At 50.3% G+C, this 26,215-nt stretch overlaps 1 protein-coding gene across 2 annotated transcripts; it reads right to left on the reverse strand.

Moving 5' to 3' along the window:
• Positions 1-1,128: 1,128 nt before the first annotated feature.
• Positions 1,129-25,302, reverse strand: UBN1 (ubinuclein 1). Of its 2 annotated transcripts, XM_068420112.1 has the most exons (17): positions 25,224-25,302; positions 24,233-24,659; positions 22,559-22,645; positions 21,508-21,603; positions 21,088-21,222; positions 20,647-20,750; positions 19,492-19,930; positions 16,695-16,765; positions 15,282-15,411; positions 14,939-15,057; positions 14,332-14,460; positions 13,274-13,417; positions 9,246-9,288; positions 7,701-8,915; positions 6,514-6,766; positions 6,110-6,199; positions 1,129-3,542 (listed from the first exon to the last, which is right to left on the reverse strand). In XM_068420112.1, exons 2-17 carry the CDS (start codon positions 24,470-24,472, stop codon positions 3,490-3,492), a joined length of 3,348 nt encoding a protein of 1,115 aa, XP_068276213.1. In that variant the 5' UTR covers positions 24,473-24,659; positions 25,224-25,302; the 3' UTR covers positions 1,129-3,489. The 2 variants fall into 2 exon arrangements, with proteins under 2 accessions (XP_068276213.1, XP_068276214.1); XM_068420113.1 differs by lacking the exon at positions 6,110-6,199.
• Between the last annotated feature and the right edge of the window lie 913 nt (positions 25,303-26,215).

Consider the following 26,215-nt stretch of genomic DNA (forward strand, 5'->3'; position numbering starts at 1 on the left):
TCTTCATCTTTGGCTTGACAGAAAGATGCCATTTCAAAGTTAAAAAAACAAGACTGTTCATTGTAGCTGCTGATTCTTTTCCAAGAGGGGAATCACTGGAGCAGCATTAGAGCTGGGACTAATTAGCAGCATCAGATGGGAGTGAACTGCAGTAACAAATGGGACTGCAGCTGCGGGAAGGGAGGGAATTACGCTGGGATGGTGCCAGGGGCTTCCACATGTATAGAATCACAGACTGGTTTGGGTTGGAAGGACCTTAAAGCTCATCCCGTTCCAACCCCCTGCCACAGGCAGGGACACCTTCCACCAGACCAGGTTGCTCCCAGCCCCATCCAACCTGGCCTTGAACACTGCCAGGGAGGGGGCAGCCACAGCTTCTCTGGGCAACCTGGGCCGGTGTCTCACCACCCTCACACCAAAGAATTTCTTCCTCATATCTCATCTCAATCTCCCCTCTTTCAGTTTAAAACCGTTCCCCCTCATCCTGTCACTCCATGCCCTTGTCAAAAGTCCCTCCCCAGCTTTCCTGTAGCCCCTTCAGGTACTGGAAGGTGCTAGAAGGTCTCCCCGGAGCCTTCTCTTCTCCAGGCTGAACAGCCCCAACTCTCTCAGCCTGTCTCCATAGCAGAGGGGCTCCAGCCCTCCGACCATCTTTGTGGCCTCCTCTGGACTCGCTCCAACAGCTCCGTGCAGAGCACATTCATTTCCTTTTTCCCAAATTTCAGCTAACACCCAAACCCCAGCAAACTGCCGTCAGCAAAAGCAGCCGTAAGCATTCACTGCGCATCCACCCTGGCCTTGGGGATCAACATTTTACCTTTGCAAATGAAATGATCACACAGGATCCCACCGTTGCTCCAGGGTCTGATCCCCACACGTTCTTGCCAGCAGATTGTCAACTTCAAGCATCAGCAGGAGCACGTTGAACGAGAATGTGCAGTTCTACCACCACCATGGCTAGAAACAGAGCTGTCATCTGCTTACGGCGTAGGAGACTTTAGTTAAAACAGACAATAATTCATTACTCACTCAAGAAACATGATCATCAAGAGGTGATCATCTAAGCTGAAAGACAAATTCTTTCAAACAAAGTCATGAAACTAGAGGTAAGGAGATGGAAAAGAAATATTTTGGAAACTTTGAAACAATTTATTCAGTTGTTCTGTACAAGATTAACAGTTTTCATACCACCCCCACTATCTTCAGCAAGACAGTCCCAACACACAAAAAAAATATCATAGTAAACCGCAGCTCTTACACCCGAAAGGAACTGCCACACTAAGTGCCACGGGAGCCTCGCCTCCCCACACGGCCACGACAGCGCTGCAAGTTGCCTCGTCGAGGCAGAGAGCCAGACCCCTGGCTCCCCATCAGCTGCCGGGTCTCCGCGTGGTTCTGCCTTGCTGCGACTCTGCTCCATACCATTCACTCATTCGTTACAGCACGTAAAGAAAAAAAATATCCCACAGAATTTCCACCAAATAAACATTTCCCTGAGGCAAGAGGCTTCGCTAAATTCCTAGAAGGAGGGCATTCTGCTCTGGCCACGCACACGGGTGCTTCCCAGCAGAAGCATTCAAGTGAAAGCAAAGTGAGGGAGTAGAACCAGTACCTCGAGTCACTCGCCGGAGAGTCCCTATCCTGCCAGGTGTGTGAGCGCTTTCAGCTACCACTAAGTCGAAGGTGCAAAGTACCTCTCAGGATTAGACCTTCAACGGGAACCATGCGACATCCACTGCTCAGAGTCCATCCGTAACTGCTGTGCTTAGTTTTACTAACACAAGTTCTGTCTTTGGCTCTTTTGCTACAACCTAGGTATTTTCTGTAAACAAATTTTAAATCTGAGCTGCATTTTTTTTTTTCTAAAGGTACAAACAATGCACTGATCTTGGGAAATTATGTAGCAGCTCAAACTGAAAACAGTCCATCTTGGATCTTACCAAAAATAGGGAAAACTAAAGCAGGTATTTGCTGGTCTACTCAGTGTCAGCATCCTTCCCCCAAGCTCCAGAAGGAAGGCTGCAAGCTTTTGCTCGAAATACCAGTAAAGTCTATGTGGATCAGCGCTACTACTGCATGATTCAGCTGTGGCTGGGGGGGCCTGAGAAAAGGCAGACTGGGGGGAAGAGCAGAAGATCAAAACCCATAAAGCTCCGTTGGAACCACAGCCTGCCCTTAGCTGTGCACAGGTAGGTGCGCTCAGGAGAAGCGGTCAGGTCTAAGAGTTAAAAAATTAAAAAGAAGACGCACCCCAATTCTAGATGGTCCCCGTTCCTGCAGCGGTGACAAGCACATGATCCTAGTGCAGAAATCATCGAGGAGAGCAACATTATTCTCTGGAATTCATTTGACTAGTCGTGACCTTGGTTAATCTAGATCATTCCCTCTGCCCACCAAAGAGATCCTAACTGACGACCCTAGGAAAGAATGGCTTTAGGGGAGGGTCTGGAACCCGCTTGCACAAACTCGGATAAGAACTGGTGCTCTTGCTGCATTAGTTCTGTGTTCGCAGTCACCAAGACACCACTGAAGTCCAGACAGTGCAGCTTTTTTTTTTTCTTTTTTGATGTGCAACCATAAAAAGCTCTATTAAATAAAACAGAATACATTTTAAATACAGAACGATTAAAAAAGGGTCGAGGAGCACACAAAAGGCGGCTGAAACGTGTGTCGCTAGTCCATTCTTACTCCACCATAAAAGGCACTGGAATTATGTCTTCCTATCCACGTGACATGCCCAGAAGTGTCCCATTCAATCCAATGCATTCGATGGTAATGAGGATAAAACTGAGCAGGAGGGAAAAAAAAATTCAAAACCCAAGAGAAGTAGAATTAGCAAAGTCAATGACGGCATCCCAAAACGTCTCACTAAAGAGTCTTCCTTCTCCTCCAGAGGGGAACATCAGGTGGTTCGTTAGATTCACCACACAGGAAGCGTTAAGTCCTCCAATTAACTGTAGCAGTGTTTTATAGTACAACTGAAAAGTCAGTCAAATGTCTTCAGAAAGCACTGGCAGTGCTAGAATTATCCAAGTAAATCCAAAGCAGAAGAAAGAAGCACCTTTCATACCTTCCACTGGGAGACCAAGGAGGTAACTGGACTTGGAGGTACTTGGCAGATGCAGACACAGGTGGGTGGGAATCCACCGCGAGGAAGCCAAGCCACCCGAGTCTCCCTGCGAGTTCTAGCTCCTGCCAGTGCCAGGGAATGCGTGAAGGGCAGCAGCAATAAAACAGTGCTACGAAATGTTTCTCTCATTAGGGCATGGCTCAAGGTGGCCCTTGGCGTGGGGCTCAGCCCTGAAAGCCTCTGAGCAAACGCACCAATGAGTTCCTCGTTGCGGTTCAGTCTCTCCAGTTGTCGTGAGGAAAAAAAAAAAGCAAACAAATCCCAAAAAAACCACAGAAGACACAGCCAGTATCCAAAGTTTATGTCCTGTTCCTCTTGGTTTGATCCTATGTGTGCTCTAGCTCCCCTCCTTGCAGGCATCACAACTTGCGCTGCTGTGCATTGGACCCTTTGCCGTGAAGCTGAGAAGCATCTGAAAGAAAATAAAACCAAGTGGGGAGGGGGCTCGGCATCGGCTCCGCAGAGCTGCCTGCGGCTGGGGCAGCCAGAGCTCTCCACACAGAAGGACCTACTTTTCCCTTCCAGCACCAAGGAATCAGGGGGTAAGAGGACGTGCCTGCAGACATCTCACAACTGGAAGCAGCCCTGCCTCTGGCATCTGAGTAAGGGTCAGAGGAAGCACTGAGGGTCTCCTGTGGCCTCCCAGCAAAAGCACCACGGCATAGATTCAGCTTGCTCGCTGACTAGCTAGCCTATGCCCTTCTCTAAAAGCCACCCTACCGTTTCTCCCCATCTAGGAAACCACAAATACATGGTGCTGGCTGCCTTGTGTCTCAAGGTGGTTTGAAATAACACCATTAGTACACCTTTGCTGTTGTAATGAAGGCTTTAGGTGCCCACTGATAGCAACGGGAATCATAGGAACCCAGCCACTGAAGTGGCAGAAAGGAACAGACATGAAGGGAGAAAATGCACTGAAGAGAGAAAAAGGAAGGAAGCTTAAGGAAGCAGAAGTTTCCCAGGAGCAGTTAGAACTACCACCATACCATGAGGAATAAATAGGTGTACTGAGATGGGCAGGTAAGCAGCAGGAACACTGAGTGGCGTAGCAACAGCTTCTTCTCCAGGACAAGGATAGTCCATTCCATGCAAGAGCTCAGTCCCAGCGTGTTGCGTTCCTAAAGCGAGCAGTCAGAACCATCACCACAGCACCAGCACACGGGCATCTCCACCAGCAAACGCAGTGGGGACAGCACACAAGCAAGCACACTGGGTGCTCCTTGCTCAAATGCTTTTTGGTGAATGCTGGTATAAGTGCTGTCACTCAAGATACCCACGTTTCCTTGCATTTGTAGCAACCTCCCAGCACAGCAGAGCCCTCGCAGCTCTCAGACAGAGCAGTGCAGCTGGGGCCATCTGCTCAGCCAGCCAACCGTGGTTTATTCCACAAAACAAATCAGTACAGTTTAAGATTATGGTGGCCACTTAAATATCTACTGTGTCCTTCTACAAAACCCCACAACTGGTAATATTCCCAGAGCTGACAGCACTAGGCTCCATCTCCAATCTTTATGTGAAAACAGCAAGTGAGAAAGCGGGTTCCCCACTGCAGCTGTCTCAACGGTCAGTTTTTCTTCACTTACTCCCACTCACCTTTTGTCTACTCGCAGCTCTAGCACTACGTCCTGCTTAAGAGCAGCAGTCCCTCAAAAAATTCTGTTGTTATAAGCCCTATAAGCAACAGTGAAGTCATCACTCTAAATTCCCTCAAATAATGGGACACAGAACTCCTCCTCAGTGCCACAGAATACACTTCACATCCCACGTTCAAACCAAAATCAATCACCTCACTCTCCAGTAACTGTGAATTTACACACAGGAAGGGTCTGTCACACCAGTGATCACTGCTAGTACCTTCTTCTGCTCCACTCAGAGCAGCGTAACAACCCGCCTCATACAAACATCAGCAAAAGCAGCAAAGACAACAAATTACTTGAATTTTCACCAGTGCACTGCACTCTCTTCTTCCTCCAGCAAACAAGCACTGAGCTCAGCAGCCAAGGACACTCTACCCCATGCCCGCTACGGGAGGCCACATTAACTCCAGGGGGTTACCCACACATCTAATGCCCTCAGTGCCGCAGTATTAGGCTGGCACATCCCCTCCTAATTCAGGCTCATACGGCCCAGTACGACAATCACAACAGCAGCAGGTACTAAGACAGCGGCACTGAACCACACTGAAGTGCTAAAGAACACAAGAGAGCAGAAATAGCAACTACCAGTGGGATAAGCAAGTCCCTGAAGCAGGTAAGCCTGACCTGCTGGCCCTGCATTTCAACTCTCTGAATGCTGCACTGATCCCCCTCACTGCTCTCCTTCTTCCGCAGTGCCACCGTATTTCCAGCGCGCTCAGAGCCCACCAGGCAGGACTCCCCAAGCAGAGAAGGTGCTCTTTGGAGATCTCTTGGTTTATGCATCGCTTCTGCAGGCATCAAACTGGGGCAGGAACAGGCTTAATTGCAAAGCCATCACGTTGTCAACACCAAGCAGAGCAGTCTCCATTTACACTACAGACTTGTCGCGAAGGAGATGCAGGCAATTAGCTCAGTGCACAGACACAAGACAGTCTGGTCTGACACATTTTATATAGGTCACCAGTAACAAAACTCCACAGAGCCAGAATATTCATTCCTGGGCAGTCCTGGCAGAGTGTGCATAAACATGCCCAGCTTTAACCCTAGCAGGATAATTCTTCACCACGATGCAAGCAGCAAAGTTGAGCACCTCCAAGAACCAACACTTGCCATAAGCACTGAGGACTCATCATTCCAGAAACACACAAGTTTGCCCTGGCTAACTAAAGGACACACAGGCTACGCCTCGCTTTGTACCTCGGGGAGGCCACGGGCTTTAGTGACAACTGCACCGGTCAGACAACGTGGACACCCACTTTGTTTTCACCCCTAGAGGAAGCACCTGCTGAGATACAGGATGACTCACCACGCAGCAGACAAACACGACCGTCTGACAAGTTACCTGGCAAACTCTGCGGTAAACGAGTGGCCAGGGCAGAGTGTGGGAGTGGCGCGGTGTGGTGAGGGCTGGAGTGCAAGCCAGCTAGAAGACCTAGAGAGAAAAACAAAGAAAGGAGAGGGGAAAAAAAACTAACAAATACGCATCGAAAACAGAAACAAGCAGAGAAGCTGCAGCAGTTAGCCTATAGCTCAGCTTCCAGCTATTGGGACTTCTGGGCTAGCTATAAAGATGTGCCCATGGTTCTCCAAATGCAACTGCTGGAGATATAAATGCACGAACTACAGCATGAAGCAACAGCAAGAGAGATGAGTCGGCCTGCTATGGGTTAACACGGCACAGCATTGGCGTTCTTGTTATCTGACAGCGCAGGCACAAGTAACATGCGTGACCAGGAGGATACTCACTGTGGCCAAGGCCATGGTGGAAAGTTCCTGGAGCAGGTCCTGTAACTATTGCATCCTTTGATACTCCTGCTTTTGGGGAGGAGTCTGAACTGAAGGAGATGACATGAAGAGGGAAGGAATGAATAGGAGAGATAATACCTAACGGGGCGGGGCTCAGACCAGCTGGCAGCTTTGCACTGCTGGACTTGTAGGATGGAGCCAGTACACTTAAGGAGGAAGAACTCGTTAGCAGCACAGCTCCACTAGTTCCTTTCTGAAAAGCAACAGAAAAGGTCAGTCAGGAGTAGGAAAACCAAGGCACAGCATCATTCATACTTAAAGAACTGCAAAACAAGAATTCCTCCTTGCACGAAGCGCCCTCCCCGCCCAAGAGCTGCCAACTCCTGAGGCCATCTGGAGGTGCCCAGGACACCGGCAATCCCACTGCTGGATGCTACGCTCCTCTAAATGGGACCGTACTGGAGTTCACTCTGTTGTTGCCTTACTCTGGAACCGTGCCTCCGTTAGGCAGAGGAAAAGCTTATGCATTGCCTCGGAGTTCCTACTTACTTTCAGCAGCATTCTCACTGCTGACAACTCAAGGCACCAGGGTTTAGTGGATGCCTGCACCCAAGAATGTTATTTGCGATCTCTCCCATGAAGAGAGACACCACAGAGGAATGCTTTTCAGCTATCTCAGTAACAGACAAGGTACACGGGCTGAGCAGCACATGTCTTTCAGGCCCACTTAAATACACTCATTTAATTGCCCAGCTCTTTCCACATGCCACAGAAGGAGGCAGGTATGAGCAGCCAACAACAAACTAATACAACAGCATTAGGAACAATTCCTTTTTTGCTACAGATGAAAATTAAGGCCCTTATACATTAAATACAATGGCTGAATAATACAAGTCTGTATACGTAACCCAGGAGTCCTTCATGAGACATTATACCCTAATGAACAGTATTTTGCTTAGTTGTTATTTTAAGCTGAAAATGAAAGCTGGAATTCTGGAGTGCAAGCCCATGGCAAAGGCCAGGACTTCCTAACCTAAGCAGCCAAGTTCCAGACAGTCATTCAAGAATTTCAGGAAATCCTTTTTGAAGTCATCACTTCACAGCAGGTCTGCACAAGCGAGGAGATGGCCTGACACGGTGCCAGGCGTTCTCCTGGCTTTAGGCTAGGCCAGCACACCCCTGCTTACCGGCACAGAGGTAGAAGACGCGGTGCTGCTAACAACAGCTGGCTTTAGGGAGGAGGTCAGCAATTTGGCCACTCCTTGAGTGCCCCCGCTAGAATCTCCGTTTGAACCTCCAGGAGGTGCCACCAGAGTCAGCTTCTGCGAAACAGGCAACTTCTTCACCGAGGAGCTCGAGGACGGGCGGCTGGACGCCTGGCCCGAGGAAGGGGTCTGCACACTGGGCAGCAAGCTCCCAGAGGAGCCGCCCTGGTTTGCAGAAACTCCAGCTGAGGAGCTGCTGGAAGAAGCCCCGTGCTTGGAGAGAGAACCAGAAACGAAGGGCGATTTGTAAGATTGTCCTGAAGAGCTAGAGCCACTTGAGTGCTTTCCTGCGTAGCTGAGAGATGATGAGGATGAGCCTGGGCTCTTGTGGGAGCTGCTGGAGTTTTGGGTGCTGCCTGGTGATGAAGAGGAATGGAAGCTCTGAGCTTTGGTTGATGACTTGACCTGCTGGAGGAGGGAGCGTTGGGGCAGTGGGGAGGACTTGGGATTCTGCAGTTTGACAAACTGAGCTGGGGAGGTGAAAGTTTTCTGTAGCTGGCTGCCTGAGTGAAAGACCTTCACCTGAGAACCCGGCACTGGGGTGGAGGTCTGGCTTGGCCGGACCAGGCTGTGGTGTTTCTGTTTAGCCTGATGTGCATCAGGGAGGATTTTGCTGGGGGAGGCTTGGCAGGAGAGTTCTTTGTAATTAGAGTTATCTGTCTTTTTGTCTTGAGAAGATTGGCCCAATGCCAGGGCCTGCTCAGCCAGGAAATTTAGAGGAGACTGGAGGGAACCAGAGGATGATGTAGGGGAAGGGTTGGACTTTGGAAATGTCCTCTTCTCCTCTGAGGGTGCAAGAGTTGGGATCTTCTCTGGTGGAGCTTTTGGAGCTGCAGGAAGAGTAAAGTCAGGGCTCCCTCCCGCTCTGCTGTTCAGCACAGCCAGTTCCTTAGAAACTGCTTCGAGGGAGGAGGTGGGATTGTGAATTAAGTCCTCATCCAAGGAGTCGTCCTTGAAGGTGGCAGGAGTGCCAGTGCTGCTGGCTGCTTGGGCTGGCCCGAGGGACAGGAGTTCTCTGGTTTGGGCACTGATACCCAGAGCTCCTCCCTGAGGCTCTGAAGACAGAGCTAAGGTGCTGCTTGAGTGCATCGAAGGAACAGAAACCGACATCTTTTTCTCTGGCTTGCAGGAAGGTTCCTGGAACAAAATCACAAGAGAAGGCAGAGTCAGACCTGAGGCAGGGTTTACTGCTGAACAGGGAAGGGACGGCTCCCCATTTGGGGATAAAAGGCAGAACATGCATGTTCTGTGCCTGCCAGCCCCCACCTCCCTCCCAACTGCTGCTGCCATCAATTTTAGCTGCTGTTCTAGTTGGTTTTTCAAGTCCAATACTGACTAGAGCTATTTCACAGTACAACTTCCTTGTACCTGATGTATAGATAGGAGGCTCAAATATAGGATTTAAGATGGCAGACACTTGACTCTTGGTGTTTGTCAACCATGAGAACCAGAAAACAAAGAACTCACCTTCACTTTCACCTTAGTAGGAGCTATAACTTTCTTCTTCGCCCTGTTTTGAGGGAGACAAAAGAAACACAGCTCACTGAAAGCCCACAGGGAAGCATCCAATTAGGGAACACACTTGGGCCCTGTTAATGATGATCCACTGAGTCTTTCGCAAAGGACCGAGGGAACAGAGGCAGCATCTCAGGTTGCTAGGATCCAAAACCGTACGACATTTGGTTGCTGCTCTAGGAAGCCCCGACTCTCACACAGGGGAATGAATTAGGGAGCGGAGCAGAGTCTTGAAATGGCAGCAGAGCAGTGAAAGCACTCAACAGACACATCCTGCACCGCTGCAGGGCTGGGAGCTGCTACAGGAACCCACTGCTGGCCTCATTACAGCAATACCCAGAGAGAAACTGAGAGAGACTGGTTTGGAGAGAAGTTACACGTTTCTTTTAGGTTCCCAGAAGACGTCAAGGATGCAAAAGTATCTGCCAAATTCACGGAAAATAGATCATTTGGTCTGGTCAGATGCAATCTCTGGCACAAGACATCCCTGAACTGCCAGAACGGTACGGCTGAGGGAAGGATGACTCTACGCTCTATTTCATACTCTTTCTCACTCATTTTCATACTCATTCTCTTTTCCCCTCGCTCATCCGTGCCAAGAACAGGACTGTCTGTCAGACATGAGCCTAAGTGTGTGTCACCATCTATTACAGACTGCCAGCAAGATCCACGAGACCCTTTGGCATTAAAGCACCTGCCCAGCTGGATTCCGACGGCTCTCTTGGTTTGCCACCCACAAGCCTGCTTCACCCATCTTCGCTAGCTCGAGCTCATTGTACCCCTCCTTTAACCAGGCAACAAGAAAGAGGGGATCCAGAATCCAGTAAGAACTGACTGAACAGGTAGCAATAATCACAGTGCTGGCATCACACTCCAGTTTACCTCGACCTGCCTCCCAGGGCCTAGCGCAGAGGCCTGACTCCAGTCTGTTGCACAAGGCCAGGAGGCAACCTGGAAAAGTTCTGATCTTTGAGCTTGCTGTAAGGCTAAAGCACCTCAGGAAGGCTGTCATTGGGAGATGTCACACACAGACAACTGCTCGCCCTAGACCTCCCCGAACGAAGCAGCGCCAAACTATCTGTTGGGAGCCAAGCAAGCTCAGGTGCTCCTGTGTGATCCACCCAGGCCCCAGGGAACGGAGTTCACCAGTTATCACTCCAAAGGAACACTGCACGATACTCACAGGACTGATGTGAGGTGTCCGTGTACACGCCTGCTCTCCTTAAACAGTGTCCTAAGAAGGGAAGAGAGCAATGAGAAGTGATATCCAGCAAGACCCAGTAGAGCAGCTGGGATCACTGGAGACAGAGCTGCACAGTACAGCAGGGGACTTAGTGAAATTAAAACCACAGAGGGCAAACAAATACTCAGCCCTTTTCCAGGAAAATCCTGCTGAACCCCCACACAATTCCCTCTCTGGGGAGCTATGCTTGTAGGCGCTGGAAAGGCCATTAAGGCACTTGTTGGACAATAACTACGGAAAAATCTCTGCCAGCTTAAAAAGCTGACAGCCAACTGGAGAGGGTGTACAATCGTTCAAGCTGGGCGTTACTGCTGCCACAGATCATCCAAGAGCTGGCAGATCACAAAAGAGCTCTTCACCAACTTCAAACGAGAAAGGTTACCTTTCCCTGCCTCAACACAGCAATACGGATGAGAAGCCTTCACACACGGCACGTCCCTATTGCCTTCACGTCCCCAGCAAACAGCTGAGGTGGCCTCTTAAATCAGCACAACCACTTCTGTGACAATTGACTAACCACAACCAACAGAGCTTCATCCCAAACCCTTTACTACTGAGGCTAAGTAAACCAGAAGCTCACACGAACACTACTTCACCTGAACCAGCTGCCACTCAGCTGCCTTCTTAGATGTCAGGGTGACACAAACACACCTTCAGTACTGGCGTACGGAATATCCTGCCTGTCTGCTGTTAACAGCTTGACAAAGACTTTTGCCATCCTTTTGCTTTTAAAAAGCAAGGTTATTTGAACCTTATATTCTGCTAATCGCCTTTTAGGGCTAACTGAGAAAACAGAATCATGGCAGGGCCCCTCTGAACTCTTCCACAAAGTTGCTACTCTTCAAGTAGCAACTCTACATCTTCAAGTTCCTCTTAAAGATGAACTTCTGTGATCATGATGACAGTGAATCAAGCTGACTCGTCCCTAAAATTGTTTACAGTTCTCCTGGTGTTGCCAATCCCCCCCCTCCCCTTCTGTGCAGCTGTCAGTCTACCCTCTGTCTTTAAACCACAAAGTCATTGAAGATCTCAAGTTGGAAGGGACCCATAAGGATTATCACATCCAACTCCATCAAGTCCCAGCAGGAGAAACCATTGTCCTCGAGCCACTGGAAAGCAACCAGGAAAACTGCTTTTCGTCAGTTATTCTGTAGTCAACTTCACTGGAAGGCCCTCCTACACCGAGTCCTAGGTGAACATCTGTATGCCTACGAACCATTTCACCTACAAACTAGGGGTAAAAGATTTTAGTTTCCTTTTATTCAAAGAGGTTTTAAAACTTGGTAAGCTGAGACCCTCAAGCTGGTAATATCTTCATTAACTAAGTAGGAATCTGCACCCACTTCTTAACGCCATCATCAGAAGCTGATGACAGTCCCAGCAGAATGACCCTCTGCAATTTGTACGTCTCTCTGCAATTGCCAGCTCAATGGCATGGATGATGGAGGGCGTGAAAGAGCAGGAAACAGCAGTGAAGACCCCAGATAGGGTAAAGAAAACCACATCAAATTCCTACTTACTCTGCTGACTCTCTGATGTGTCCAGTGCAAGTTCATAAGCCCCTAAGACTTTCTGCTTTGCTTTCTTTTGGGAATACTCTAGGGGCTAGGGAAGACTTCCCAAAGTGTCTGAAAAATGTATCTTTCGTGAGACAGATTACAAAGTGATCCTTTGCAATACAGATTCAAGAAACCACAGGGCAGTCAGCCTCAACTCAGTCCCAGTTCCACCTCGTAACTTGTCACTGCTGGTGGCATCGATCACGGGTCTATTCAGGGGCAAAGATACTCAACATTGTCACTCACAACCTGGACGACAGCACTCTCAGTAAGCTTGAGGGAGATGTGATAATGGAAGGAAGGGGGAAGAGTACGCTGGAGGGCAGGGCTGCCATTCGCAGGGACCTTGACAGGCTGGAGAAAGGGGCCAACACACCTTGTGAAGTTCAACACAGACAAACGCAAAGTCCTGAGGCTGAGATGGAATAACCTCGCGCAGCAACACAGGCTGGGGGCCAACTGGCTACATAGCAGCCATGCACAAAAGGACCTGGGGTTCTGGTGGACAAGTTGAGCATGAGCCACTGCTGCAAGTGTGTACTGCTGAGACCTAACTATATACTGGTGGGTATTAGCAAGAGCACAGCCAGCAGTTCAAGTGCTTATTCCCCTCTGTTTAGCACTTGTGAGGTCACATCTGGATACAGCATCCAGCTTCAAGGTCCCCGCAATACAAGAGAGACGTCGACAAACTGGAGACAACCCAGAGTCACTAAGATGGCCGAGGAACAGGGACACATTACACACAAGGAGAGGTGGAGGGAAGTAGGTTTGCTTAGCCTGGAAAATGAGAAGACCAAGGAGGGATCTAATGGCAGTCTTTCACTACATAAAGAGTGGAAGGGCGGGGAGCCACAAAGAAGATGGAGCCAGAACTTTTTCAATGGTACAGAGTAAAAACCAAAAAGAGGGAATGTTCAGTTCAGTGCAGCAAGGGGAATTCTGATTGGAAATAAGGAGAAAAGATTTCATGAAGAGTGATTAAGTACCGGAACAGGGGCCCAGAGATGCTGTGGTAATCTCCGTCCTTGGAGACTTCCAAAACTCCATAGCACAAGGCCCTGAGCCCTCTGATGTGACTTGGAAGCCAGCCATTCTTTGAGCAGGGGTAGGACTAATGACCTTCCCAGGTCCCTTACGACAGGAATCCCTCGTGGTACAACTCGATGCTTGCTCACCTGGCCTGCATCCAGCCTTTGGGCCAAAGGGGCTTCACCTCTCCATCTAGGAAGGTCTTCACATAATCCTCTAGACACTGAGCCTTAGTCTTGTCAAGGTCATAACCATCCAACTTAATCTTCACCAAGTGGCAAAGCAGCTCCCTGAAGAACACGAAGATTTCAAACACAGTTACGCGGATTAACGCTCCCCAGCCGGACGTCATCCTGTTTATCCGGGGCTGGATAAATACGCCACGACACGACAGCCTCTGCGTAACACCTTGCTGATAAAACTGCCCCTGGGCTGCCTCCGCGAGAAAGAGGAAGGGAAAGGCACGTTCCTCGCTCCGTGTGTGCACGCACATCCATGTGCCAGGGGAGAACAGCCGTGTTACCCCTTCCCATTTTAACCCCCTGGAACAGCAGAGCCAGTAAACCAGTGCCAGAATTACAGGCGGCGTTAACGACCGCAGAACTGAGCCTCTCTGCAGACCTTCGCGCTGAGAGGCAACGAGGAGGCAGGAGGTGAAGCTTGCTTTGTTCTACATGAATCAACCATCTATGGAGCAGCACCCCAATCTGTCACAGAATAAGATGAAAAAGGCAGCGGGATTGATTCTCATTTTATCCTTTCTCACTCTCCCCTTCACCCACCGCTCTGTTCTCTGTCAGACCCCTGGGTGCCAAGAGCAGCAATCCCCATTAGCCTGAACTGCTTCCACAACCAGAATCTGCTCTTGTTACGAGTCTTGTCTGTAGGATTGCAGCAATTCAGCTGAATTCCTTCTTTTCCCAAAGATCTGTCCCTCTCCTTTGGCCTCTGCACAGGGGCTTCTTAGGACTTCTCTCACAGTTGGCCTGTGCCTGAAATCAGCTTAATTTTGCAATGTATCTAAGGGTGAGATTTAATAAATGCAATAGTGGCATGCATAATCTGCCACAAACCTCCAAGCTGATTCTTACTACAGATGGTCAGCGCTGCTCTGAAAACAAGTTACAAATACCAAAATGCTTCACTTCCAACTATATAGAATAAGAGAAGTCACAGGTTCACTTGATATCTAAATTATGCAAACCTGATTTCATCATTCCATTGAAATTTCTTTCGCGGTCCCGCGACACGCTTCCCTCCCTTTTCTTCATCCTCCTCCTCATCAGAACAAACTCGATCTCGCTGCTCTTTGTCCTTTTCCTCTTCCAGCATCCTAAAATGGAGACAGAGATAATGTGGAAGTCATCGTCCTGGAGATTCAAGGACAGGATTAAGTATCTGTTCAGAGGTCTCAATAGTCAATGATAACACACGCATGGGAAGAGTGAATCTCTTGCTTAGGCTGCAAACAGAGCTGAATGCTTAAGGTTAAGAAATCTCTCAATATTGTGTAATAGAGACCACAGGACTAATTCAGCCTGGCTGCTCTCAGACTGCCACGTTCCTAAAGACATGCCCGCACAGAAGTGAAACGCTTCAGCCAAGTTCTGGTCCCGTCAATGCTGCTGTAGTTGGCATCGCCACAGATAGCACAAAGAACGCACACAGCTTAATTAGGTCACTTAATGCCCGTCAGCAACTTTTGACTACACAACAAAAATAGGTGGTAAACTTCATGAGAGCAGCCTACAGGTCACAGGGAACCTGCTCAGAAGAGTTGCAGACACATAACGAGCAAAGGAGGAGCTTACTTGGCAAACCTGGCCTGAGTATGGGCTTGGCATTCCTCCTGGTACTTGGCCATCTGCTCTGGCATGGCCCTTCCAATGGCTTCCTTTAGCTTCTGTAGAGGTTCCTTCAAGCGGCCACCCTAGAGCAATCACAGAACAGACTCAAGTGCCACATGGCACGTTCCAGACGAGATACCCAAATCCGGCAGGTCGAGACCTTGCCCGTTCTGAATCCACCCCACCAGATGTGGTGCCTGAACCACACTCAGGGGAGGACACCACCACGTTAGGCAGACAACAACCATGCTCTGGAGATCGGGGTAACGCACACACAAGACAGGGCTGTGCTGCCAAACGCACTCACCTGCTCATAGAGATAGAGCTTACGGGCACGCTTGACCAGAGTGTCCTTACTGCACGGGAAGAAAGCGGCCAGGTGGGCGTACACCCCGGACCGGATCTGGCTGTTCAGCTCCCGCGTCTGCAGCTCTATGCTGAAGGACAAGACAAACACAGCGTTGAGCAGGGACCTGGCAGGGGTTCTCTAAGCAACATGAATGTGACTCTGATGCAACCTGGGGAGCTGGAGGCAGGGAGAGAGGGACAAAGTACAAGCCAAACTACACGACGGTTCTTTAGATTTTAGAATCAACAGACTCAAGCCCTTTATCCCAAGCTATGCCTTTTAATCTAGTTTTAGAGTATCTGGAAAAGAAACAAAAGGATGTCAGCAGTCTCATGTATTCTGCAGTTCTTCCTGCGCAGGAACATCAGGCAATGAAATGAGAGGTACATGGTTCTTGTGTCAGATACTACAGCAGTCTAACTCATGATAATAGAGAAACTTTATCCCTTGGGCTTGAACTTACTTCCCAGTGAGTAGGTTAGAGAGGTCAGTGTGTGCCAAACCCACCCACACAATATATTACTTAGAAGACCAGCTTTTAAATCCACCTCTAAGTGTCAATACTGAGTGTAAAAACCCCGAAGTGATTCTATGGCAAAGTCACATAAACCTATCTAAATCTCTCCTGAATGTGGTTGTATTTATCAGTTTGACAACAGATCAGGACTGTTTGTGCAACGAGCACTGGAATGCTGAAAGGTGGTTATCACCGCTTGAAATGAGAGGCAAACAGACTCCCAAACTTCCCTTCAGCAATTCCCTTCGAGTGCCTTGATAAACCTTAATGAAATTAAAGCCTCTGTGTAAGCATTATTACACTGCAATGATCACAAAGCTGCGTGCATTCATCAGCCTTCTCCAGGCACTTGAAGAAGAATGAAGCCATTATCAACAGCTGCGTGAAGCAACGCTGGCATTCTGTAATTGGGGGACTTGAAAACACAGAGCAGCAATGGAGCTCCTCCAGCTGAACACAGCAGCCTTCTCCCAATTAGAAAATATTCCATACAGCGTGTAACTTAAAGAGCAAAGAACATGCCTGACATCTCTGACAGGGAGAGATTTACTGTTCTTGTATCAAGCTACAATCACAGGCCAAGCGACCGAATTTAAGTGCATGGATATCAAGCATCATCTTGAGAACAGGAGGCCTGGATACATCCCCTCCAACACCCTCCTACCTCGGTTATACCTCATATTTCAACTGAAAGCCATTTCTAGGAGACTTGCATGTTCTCCTAGGCGTGTTCCACGTGGAGGACCTGTATAAGGACACCCCCCCTCAACTCCTGCTAAACCTGCTCCTGAATTTACCAAAACCACTCTGCCTAATATTCTCCTTTCCCACTCTCCTCTCCTGGTGGCACTTACTCCAGTATGATGTTGTTGATATCCTGAGTGAAGAATCTCTGTTTGCTTTCTCCCTCTGCAGCTCTGGCAGCCTGGAAATCAGCAAATAACACAAGTTGTCATCAGTTCACAGATACAGACAGGCACAAGCAATCAAGTGGTTTTAAAACCACTTTGGAAATACTGTAAAACAAGGCACAGTTTTATTCCACCAAACTCTGCACCAGCGACCTGCTGTAGATGGGCTAAAAGCGGCCACAATCAAGTGTCAGAAGAGAGACTGTGTCCTCTTCTCTTACACCTCCTCAGTTCAAGTCCAACCCTGCCATCTGAAGTGGTAAGACCATGCCCTGCCCACAGACCTTCCCATTCTGCATTCTCCTGTCCAGACACACTAGAGCTGAGTGCATTGGAGTTCCTACGCTGGAGTGAAGATTCCTCCATTTAATGGGGCAAAGGAGATGGCTTGGTGGCAACTGGCTTCTTTGGATACGTCCCATGGGGAGAAGGGACAGTTCTAGGGCATGGTTTTAACGTCACATTAGAGCTGTTAGATTGAGTAATGAGCATAGAGCTTGTCCCTGGAACAGGAAAGATCATCCCAGTCATGTTTAATGAGGGTCAGGGATACGTATCACCAGGCTTCCTAGACCAACCTGGACACTAAGCCAAGAAACCAACAGAACGAGTAGCAGCCACAAGGGATATGTTGTTTCCATGGAAAATAAAATAATTAAAAAATCCTGTTCAGGAAGCTTCCTAAGCTATGACTGCAGCACACACAGCACTGCCCAAAAATCATACCCATGAAAAATATGTCCAGCAGGAAAATAATTCCAAAAGATGAATGAGATAGATAGTAGAAAACTGCCAAGAGCTTTCCATCTCTTCTGAGTGGGGATGTAAACAAAACTGGGATTCACCACAAAGCACCGCATCAAGTTAGTGATTCCTTGCGTGGGAAAGGAGACCAGGAGAGAAGGGCATGATTTTGAAATCCCCTGATTTAACACTTCAAGGTTGACCCTGGTAAGCGATTTATTTATGCCCAGAAGGTGTACATTCCTCTCTGTCAGCAGAGGGTCATAGACAGCTGGTGATAACAAAGGAGAAGGCTCAGTGCTAAAGAGAATCCTCAACAGGAAAAGTCGTTTAGGAAGGAGAGGGTTAAAGTCAAATCAGTTCAAATAGAAGAGGAAATGCCTGGAGGCTCCGTGTAACCCAGGAGATGCTCCCACCTGCTGGGATAGGAGAGACCTGGCTCTCAGACAGAGGTATGGCACCTCTTCATTCCTGCCTGCAACAGAGTTCATGCCCCAAAATCCTAACGGACCCAGAGGCTCCAATTTGTTAAATCTTGTACATCTCCTCAGTTTCTCTTCTTAACCTACGCAGTCCAGCAACAAGAGACACAGCAGGAGGAAAATCTAAGCAGGAAAATCTGTGGGTAGTCTGCTGTTCCACTACCTTGCAGCAACATAACCATTAACTTGGTATCATGGGAGCCTCCGTAATATTCTCCTTTAATTCAGATATAGCTCAGGAACAGCTGTTCCAGTGTTTTCTGTTAACAGCCCGAGCAGCAAATAGAAGCATCCATGAAGAGCTCGTTCTTTTTATCAGCTGTGGCAACATTTTGTTCAATTTATCCTTCTCCTCCATCTGCTCACCAGCACTATACACACTTAAAATTCCTCAGCAGAACACAGTTATCTTCAACAGAAGCTTATCTTTAGTAACAGGAGTTATTAAGTAAAAGCTGGTTAAGTAACAGGTGCTCTAAATTGCTGTGCCCCAGAAGGCAGAACACACACCACCGCAGAGGTCTAAGAGCACTGTTGACGACTTAAAATCAAAGATGAAAAACACCAGTAGCAAGAACAAAACATCTCAGCAGTTGTAGACAGGCTGTTGGTGACAGCCCTCACACCAGAGAAGGCCCACAGCAAGTCTGAAAACACACTTCTTTGATGGCCAGGAGAGGGATCCCTGACCAGCACCCAATGCTTTCCCGCTTCTCCAGAGCAAGCGCTTCCCAAAGCGGGTCACAACATTTTGGAGAAGATGGGCGAGTCCCACAGGAGTCTAGCTGCAGGTGAAAAGATGTGGGATGACCCTTCTAAAAATTAATATATTCCACTCCCTAACCAGCAGCCCAACACTGAGGTTTAAGATGGGGAAAGAACCCAAATTGCCAGTGATGAGGCTGCAACACGGGAGATGCCAAACTGTTCCCATGCTTCAGTGAAGGCATCCGCCCGCGTGTGACACAGCCAATGGTCCTAACAAATCCTCAAGCCCCATCTACAGGGCTTTTCACGCCTTCTCACACTGCAGAGCAGGCAGTGCTTTCCAGCTGCACCCACTTATTTTGCATCCAGAACACTGCACGCCACTTCACAGACGCTGTCCTGACCATCGCAGCACATTAAAACTATTACAGTGGAATTTGTCCTTCAGCCTCATTAGTTCACATTTTAAGTTCCTTCATGTCAAATTGACTTTGGAAATTACCTCTTGCATCAGGTGCATACTTTGCCAAGAGGTAAAGAAACCACACTGACAGGTGGGATACTGAGTGTTACATTCAGTAGATAACAAGGCCAAGGACTTTGATGCTACCTGACATCCAGGTGTTCAAGAAAGTGACTCAGCCATAAGAGAAAACAGGGTGACACAAAGGTGTGATCCCACATGGCACCGTGAAACTCCCCCATGGGAGCGTGCTCTGCCTCTGGGTGAAGCTACACAAACCCAGCAGAGCTGTCCCTCCTCCAGCAGCCACACAACCCTGCTGCTCCGCAACGAACGGCCGTACCTGAGCCAGCTCTTTGATGCGTTTCTCCAAAGGGGCTGGCAGGCCTTCTGGGAGGGATGGCGGTTGCTTGAAGTCCTGCTCCAAGCCCGTCCCAACGGGATCGCTCCCATCCTCCACATCAGGAAAGGGACTCCCTTCTGGGGATTCACTGAGGAGCCGCTCCAGCTCTAGGTCAGTTAACGAGTCCATAGCCGTCGCCGCCTGGAGCAGGTCGTTATCACTGGCATGGCCAAAGAGCGAGAGCAAAGGGTCAGGCATCGCCTCCGCCTCCCTTGGGGCTGCAGGTTCTGCCGGTGAAGGAGTTGCCACTTTCTGCTCATCATCTTTCTTCTTCTGAGCCTCCTTCTCCTTCTGAAACTTCTTCAGCATCTCCTTGACACTAAGAGCACCAGAGTATTTCTTTTTCTTCTTCTCCTTACTTGCATTTAACGCTGTAAACCTGTAAACAAAGTACAGAGGAGGAAAGGGAACTGAAATGAATACAGGATGAAGGGGAGAGGATGAGGATACCTTCATCCCAGTTCACCTCAGCCATATGCACCAATCCCCTGGAAAGTCTTAGCCCCTTAACCAATTGGACCAGGAAAAATATTCTACTGCCTCTTAAGGCCTTGAGGTCCTGCTGCTTGTTTAGCCTGGAGAAGGCTGTCCTTCCTCACTGCAGAGAGGTGATGGAGGTTAAACTGTCTCCACCGAGCTATGCTCTTATTTAGCTACGTACATTATTCCAGCCAGGAAGACTGGGAAATGCACAAACAACTACTGCAGAGGAACTGAAGCAAGAGAGAGTTAGTGTGACAGCAGCCGGATGCTTTTTGCCTATTAAAACCAGAGAGCAAATTCCTTTTCCTTCAGGCTCTCCAATATCTGTTCCCACCTTACTGCCTAAACAGAGCCTCAAGAAACACCAACATTTCAGCCAGCTCTGTCCCTCTCCGCTCAGACACTCTTGCTGTGGAGCTGTACTCCTTCCCCTAATCATGAGCTGCCTTTTTTCTCCCACTTGGGAAGCAACAGGGGTTTTACCTGTTGGGGTTTATGCAGCATGCGCTCAAGCCACCCCCCACTGTAACAGGTACTGCTGCAGCCTAACAAACGCCACCTGTAGCCCTGAAGCAATGTGTGGAGCAGCAAGCAGTCCCTCTCCCTCCTTACCCAGCTTTTGGAAACTTGGACTTCTTGGATTTCTTTTCCTTATCGTAAGAATCATCTTTCTTCTTCTTCTTCAGTTTTTCACTTCCATCTTTCAACTTCCGCTTCTGGAGAGGGTTAAAACCAAGTCACAATCAAAGCGTCTCCTGCAATGCTACCTGAACCTCCAGAGCCACTTTGAGCCCTCTCCCAAGCATCTGAGAACAGCTCCTTCCCCGCTGGACACATTAACCCAAACCCCAGACTTCTGTCACCACTGTTCTGGCACCTACTGTCTTCAACATTTCACAGTACACGATCCCATCAATAAAGGGGAAGGGATACCAAGGGCTCTTGCTGTTTCCCCCGTTAGCCACCAGCTAATCCCAGCAGATTCACACTTTTCATGCAGCAAACCCTCCAAGCTCTAACAGAGGAAATAATCAAGCAAGCTGCCTTGCCGACCTTGGGACACTTCTTCTTCTTCTCTTTAACATAGTCATCTTCAGATTCAGACGCCTGCCGAAACTGCAGTGTTCCTGAGTTGATGTAAAACCCTCCATACTTCGTAGTAAGAGAAGCCGGAACAAGCTCATCATACTGGAAATAACAGAGCACAATCTGTTGGCACCGTGAGCTTTGTTACTTTATTCTGTAGCTGAGCTGCTTGGAGAATGCAGCAGGACTCGTGCTCCCCCAAGAACAGAGGGGGCTGTGGGCACGCCTGATAACCAGCATTCTCCTGCCCTCCCATCGCCCCAGGAGCTCTCATTCCCCAGCCCCGGCACAATCCTGGCTTGCACCCAGCTCAGGTTCCCCCCAGGCACCAGCTCAGCCCCCCAGGCTGCTGCCTTTAACCCCCCCCATGCCCGCCCCAGGACTCACTGCTTCAGAGTTATCAATGAAGGAGTCGGATTCGTCATATCCATACCCCATATCAATCAAGTCCTGAATACGGTCCTTTCTACGTTTCTTGCCACCCTAAACAATAAAAGATTGACAGTGGGTTCATCTTTCTTTTCCAATTACCACGGGGATGGCCCCCATAGAGGACTCGGACACTGGCTCCAGCACAGAAAAGAGAAGGAGATCTTTTTTGCTCCTAGCAGCAGCAGAACCAAACCAGCGCTAACTCACATCAGACTGTAATCTCAGGATAAGGTAAATCCAGTTTAGGCCTTCTCATATGGAACCAAAACCAGTGCAGCCAAATGAAACTGAATGTTCACCTGCCAGCCAGGCTGACTTCATGCCAGCAGACTTTATGTTGAATTAAGGCTGTGCCCCTTAAACATTCCCACTAGCGCAGAGATGGGTTGTTCTGCCATAACTGCTACACAGTCAGTACAAACTCGGTACTACACACACCAAACATAGGATGATCCATAGGTCAAATTCATATCACAAGACAACACAGCAACTCAGTGTCCTAAAGCACCAGTTGTAAAACATAACGTAGTTTTACTGCCGTCTACGGAAGCAAAGTGAGAGGAAGAAGAGCAAGGAAATGGGTTGTTCTTCCCAACCCATCAGATCAGCGTCTCTCACGCTACCCAGCGCAGTACAGTCCTGAGGGCAGCAGACTGCCCTACTTAGGGACTTAACATTGCACCGTGCCACAGCTACAAGGCCTAGCAATTAATTTTGGCTTAAGAAAATAAAATTTTCTAAATGACAGTAAGTTCTTTGCCGCTACAAGTGAGAACGTCATTCACTTTAATCACTGCCATCTGATTTAAGAATGTATCTGAACTATTTTCGAGGACCACAGCCCTGAGACAGGAAAGGAACACATAAAACAGCACCTTCCAGCCAAGATAAAGGGCTGCAGGAGACCAGGAACATAGGAGCCAATGACCATTAAATATCACTGCTCGAGAGCTGAACAGCGTTACTCGTTCTAAGGGATAACGTAATAGAAAGAAGAAAAACGTACATATTTTTCTTCAAACTTCCTAGCAAGAGCCTCCACTTCATGCCTTTCCTTTTCTTCATCATTAAAGGGATCAGCAGGGTCTTTCCTCTGCAGAAAGAAAAGACAAAAACATCAGAATCAATCCTGTCACACTGCCACCAAACCCCCATGAATTAAACCCATCACAACTGGCACACCCAGGCAGCAGCTCAGACAAATCAACCTTTAGTACAGTAATATCTTCATCAGTGACACAGACAGTGGGATCAGGTGCACCCTCAGCAAGTTTGTGGACGACACCAAGCCGAATGGTGCGGTTGACAGGCCTGAGGGACAGGATGCCATCCAGAGGGACCTGGACAAGCTTGAGACACGTGCCCATGTGAACCCCATGAGGTTCAACAAGGCCAAGTGCAAGGTCTTGCACGTGGGTCAGGGCAACCCCTGGTATCAATACAGGCTGGGGGATGAAGGGATTGAGAGCAGCCCTGAGGAGAAGGACTTGGGGGCGATGGGTGACCAGAAGCTCACCATGAGCTGGCAACGTGCGCTGGCAGCCCAGAAAGCCACCCGTGTCCTGGGCTGCATCCCCAGCAGCGTGGCCAGCAGGTCGAGGGAGAGGATTCTGCCCCTCTGCTCCACTCTCGGGAGACCCCCCCTGCAGTGCTGCGTCCAGCTCTGGGGCCCCAACAGAAGAAGGACATGGAGCTGTTGGAGCGAGTCCAGAGGAGGCCACGGAGATGCTCCGAGGGCTGGAGCCCCTCTGCTCTGGAGACAGGCTGAGAGAGCTGGGACTGTTCAGCTGGAGAAGAGAAGGCTCCGGGGAGACCTTACTGCAGCCTTTCAGTACTTAAAGGGGGCTTACAAGAGAGATGGGGACGAGGTTTTTAGTGGGGCCTGTAGCAATAGGACAAGGGGTGATGGTTTTAAACTAAAAGAGGTGAGATTCAGCCTAAATTTATGAAGGAAATTTTTTACGTTGAAGGTGGTGAAACCCTGGCACAGGTTGCCCAGAGAGGTGGGAGATGCCCCATCCCTGGAAACACTCATGGTCAGGCTGGATGGGCAATGAGCAACCTGATCAAGTTGAAGATGTTCCTGCCCATGGTAGGGGGGTTGGAACAAGATGAGCTTTAAGGTCTCTTCCAACCCAAACCAGTCTGTGACTCTATGGTTCTGAAAGCATCTCTAGCTTCTGCGTGCTGTCTCAGCTAGGTCTGTACCTGTCTCTGTTTCTCCCAACCCTCAAAACAAAATAAAAAAAAGCAGCATGAACCATCAACTGACTGCTAAACAGTTCTGGAGAGCAACAGGAAAAGTAATTAGAATCCAATCAGCTTTCTTCTCATGGGAAAACACCCCTAAGACAACGCTCAGATGCCACAGAAGTTTGCGTGCCGTCGTGTCCTGAGAAACGCCTTTCAACCACCAAACAGAATTGTGAGGCAACACCTGGAAGCACCACGTCCACCCCACAGGAAGAGATGCCAGGCACTAAGGTGGAAATATTCTTGTGCAGTAGAGCAGGGTCCCCAGAAAGATACAGCCACGTGCTGTGGAAGCATCTCTCCTTTTGATGCTCTTTGGAAAAGCGCTGCTCACAGCTGCTAGCAAGCCAGGTACCAGAAATCACTTTAGACCAAGCAATTCCAAACTAAACGAGCATTGTTCCCCACAGGCCACGAGGACACTTACCTTGTCTCCTGAAGAAGCACCTTTTACTTTCCCTCGACAACTCTTCAGAAGATCTGGGTAGTAAAATTCTGGACACCGTTTGTGATCCGGCTCGAAGAGAGCAAGTGTGATGCGATAGGATGTTGCAGGCGGTTCACAATCCTGGGCATGGTCTCCATCGTCTTTTCGAGGCCTCTTCAAGAAGCTGCTGCTCAGCGGACCCTGAAGAGTGGTGAATGAAACCCTGTGGGGCTCCGTCATGGCTCCGGCCAAGTGTTACCAGTCCTCATGGCATAGTTCCCATTAAATCACAAAAGGTCTGCCCCAGCTGCACCGATATGGGTTTCATCAGGTGGTTAAAGGTAACTGAGGGCATTGGCAGTGGAAGAAGTCATTTAATTCTGAAGTTTTCTGGGGAAACGACCAACGCCCGTGCTGCTAGCGCTTGCTGCAGGCATTAAGGAGAAAAAAAAGAAAGAAAGAAGTCAATCCTCGAGCCAGAACTCCCTCCAACGCCCTGTCACCCCTGCCTCCCTCCTCACACCACACCGCTCCGTTTCTAACGGCTGAAGGCAACGGAGCTCCCGGGGAAACCGAACGGCCGCGCCAGGGTTGCTAGGACACGGCCCAGCACCCGGCCACAAACGCTGCCCCGGGCCGGGGCCCCACTCCGGCCGGCAGCTCTGCCGCTGCACCGAGGCCCCGACACCCCCGTCCCTGGGGACAGCGACCCCGTCCCCAGCACCCGCGGGGGGGTGAGGGGAGCCCGGGGCTGGGGGCGCCGCCGGAGGGAGCCCGGGCCGCGCTGAGGCGGGACGAGCTGCGGGGCTGAGGGGGGACCCGGGCGCTGAGGAGAAACTGAGGCCGGGCGCGCTGAGGGGGAGCGGGCCGCGGGGCTAAGGGGACGCGGGGCCGTGGTGCCGAGGGGGGACCGCGGGACGCCGCTGGCCGGGCGGAGCGGCGGCGGCGGAGCCAGGTGGAGCGGGGCCGGGCCGGGCCGCCCCGCACTCACCGCCGCCGCTGCGGGACGCGGCCGCCGCCGCCGCCGACTGAGTCCGGCGCCGCCCGCGAGCCCGCTCCGCCGTCACGTGCGGGGGGCGCTGCCCTCGCGCTGAAGCCGCGCGCCCCGCGCCCAATCAGCGCCGCCGCCGCAGTCACGCCTCGGGGGAACGGCCCGCGTGACGGGGGCGGGCCTATCCCCGCTGCCGCTGCCGGCCCGGCCCGGCAGCCCTTGCGCGGCGGGGGGGGCCAAGATGGCGCCTGCGGGGCAGCGCCTCAGGGGCCGCCGGCGCCGAGCGGGGGCCATGACCAGGCGGAGCGCGGCGCAGCGGGCGCTGGGGCTCCGTACTCAGCCCCTCTGGCCCTCGGGGGAGTCAGCCGGGAGGGGCGTGAGGGCGGCCGCCCGCGTCCCCGTCACTTAGGGAGCGGCGTCTGGAGCCGTGTGCTCCCCGTGACCGTGCTGTGAGGAAACCCCTGGCGAGGACAGGGCAAACGCCATATCCCGTCCTGTTGATTTCAACCCTCTTCCACTTCCCAACACCCGTTGCGCGGGGCTGAGGGCACCAGCTCAGACCTAAACCACCCACAAACACGCTGCTCACCGCAGGAGAGCGCCAAGGCCAGGGAAAGCCCCATGAGCAGAACCACGGACCCCGCAGAAAGCGGTCAGGAGCTGCGGGGGAACCTTAAGTAGTTCCCTGAGCAGCCTGAAGTCTGCTCTCCTCCTCCCCAGAGCAGAGGTCTTGCTGGCCATCTTCCACCATAACGTCACCGTCGCCATCCCTGCCCTTACCCTCCAGCAAGGCTGCGCAGGGAGCTGAGGCACAACAGCTCGGAGGAGTTCGATGTTCCAGGGAGAGCTCACGGCAGGTTCAAGGTGGTGCCCAACCGATTGCAAACTGGGTTTCTAGAAACCCTCTGTCCACATCTAGCCCGCACCCAGGGCTAAACAATAAGCAGTTTTTCTATCACCCGATGTCCCTTGCCCAAAGGAGGAAGGGAATT

The sequence above is a fragment of the Nyctibius grandis genome, chromosome 30, assembly GCF_013368605.1.
Source record: "Nyctibius grandis isolate bNycGra1 chromosome 30, bNycGra1.pri, whole genome shotgun sequence".
In the NCBI taxonomy this organism is placed as follows: Eukaryota; Metazoa; Chordata; class Aves; order Nyctibiiformes; family Nyctibiidae; genus Nyctibius; species Nyctibius grandis.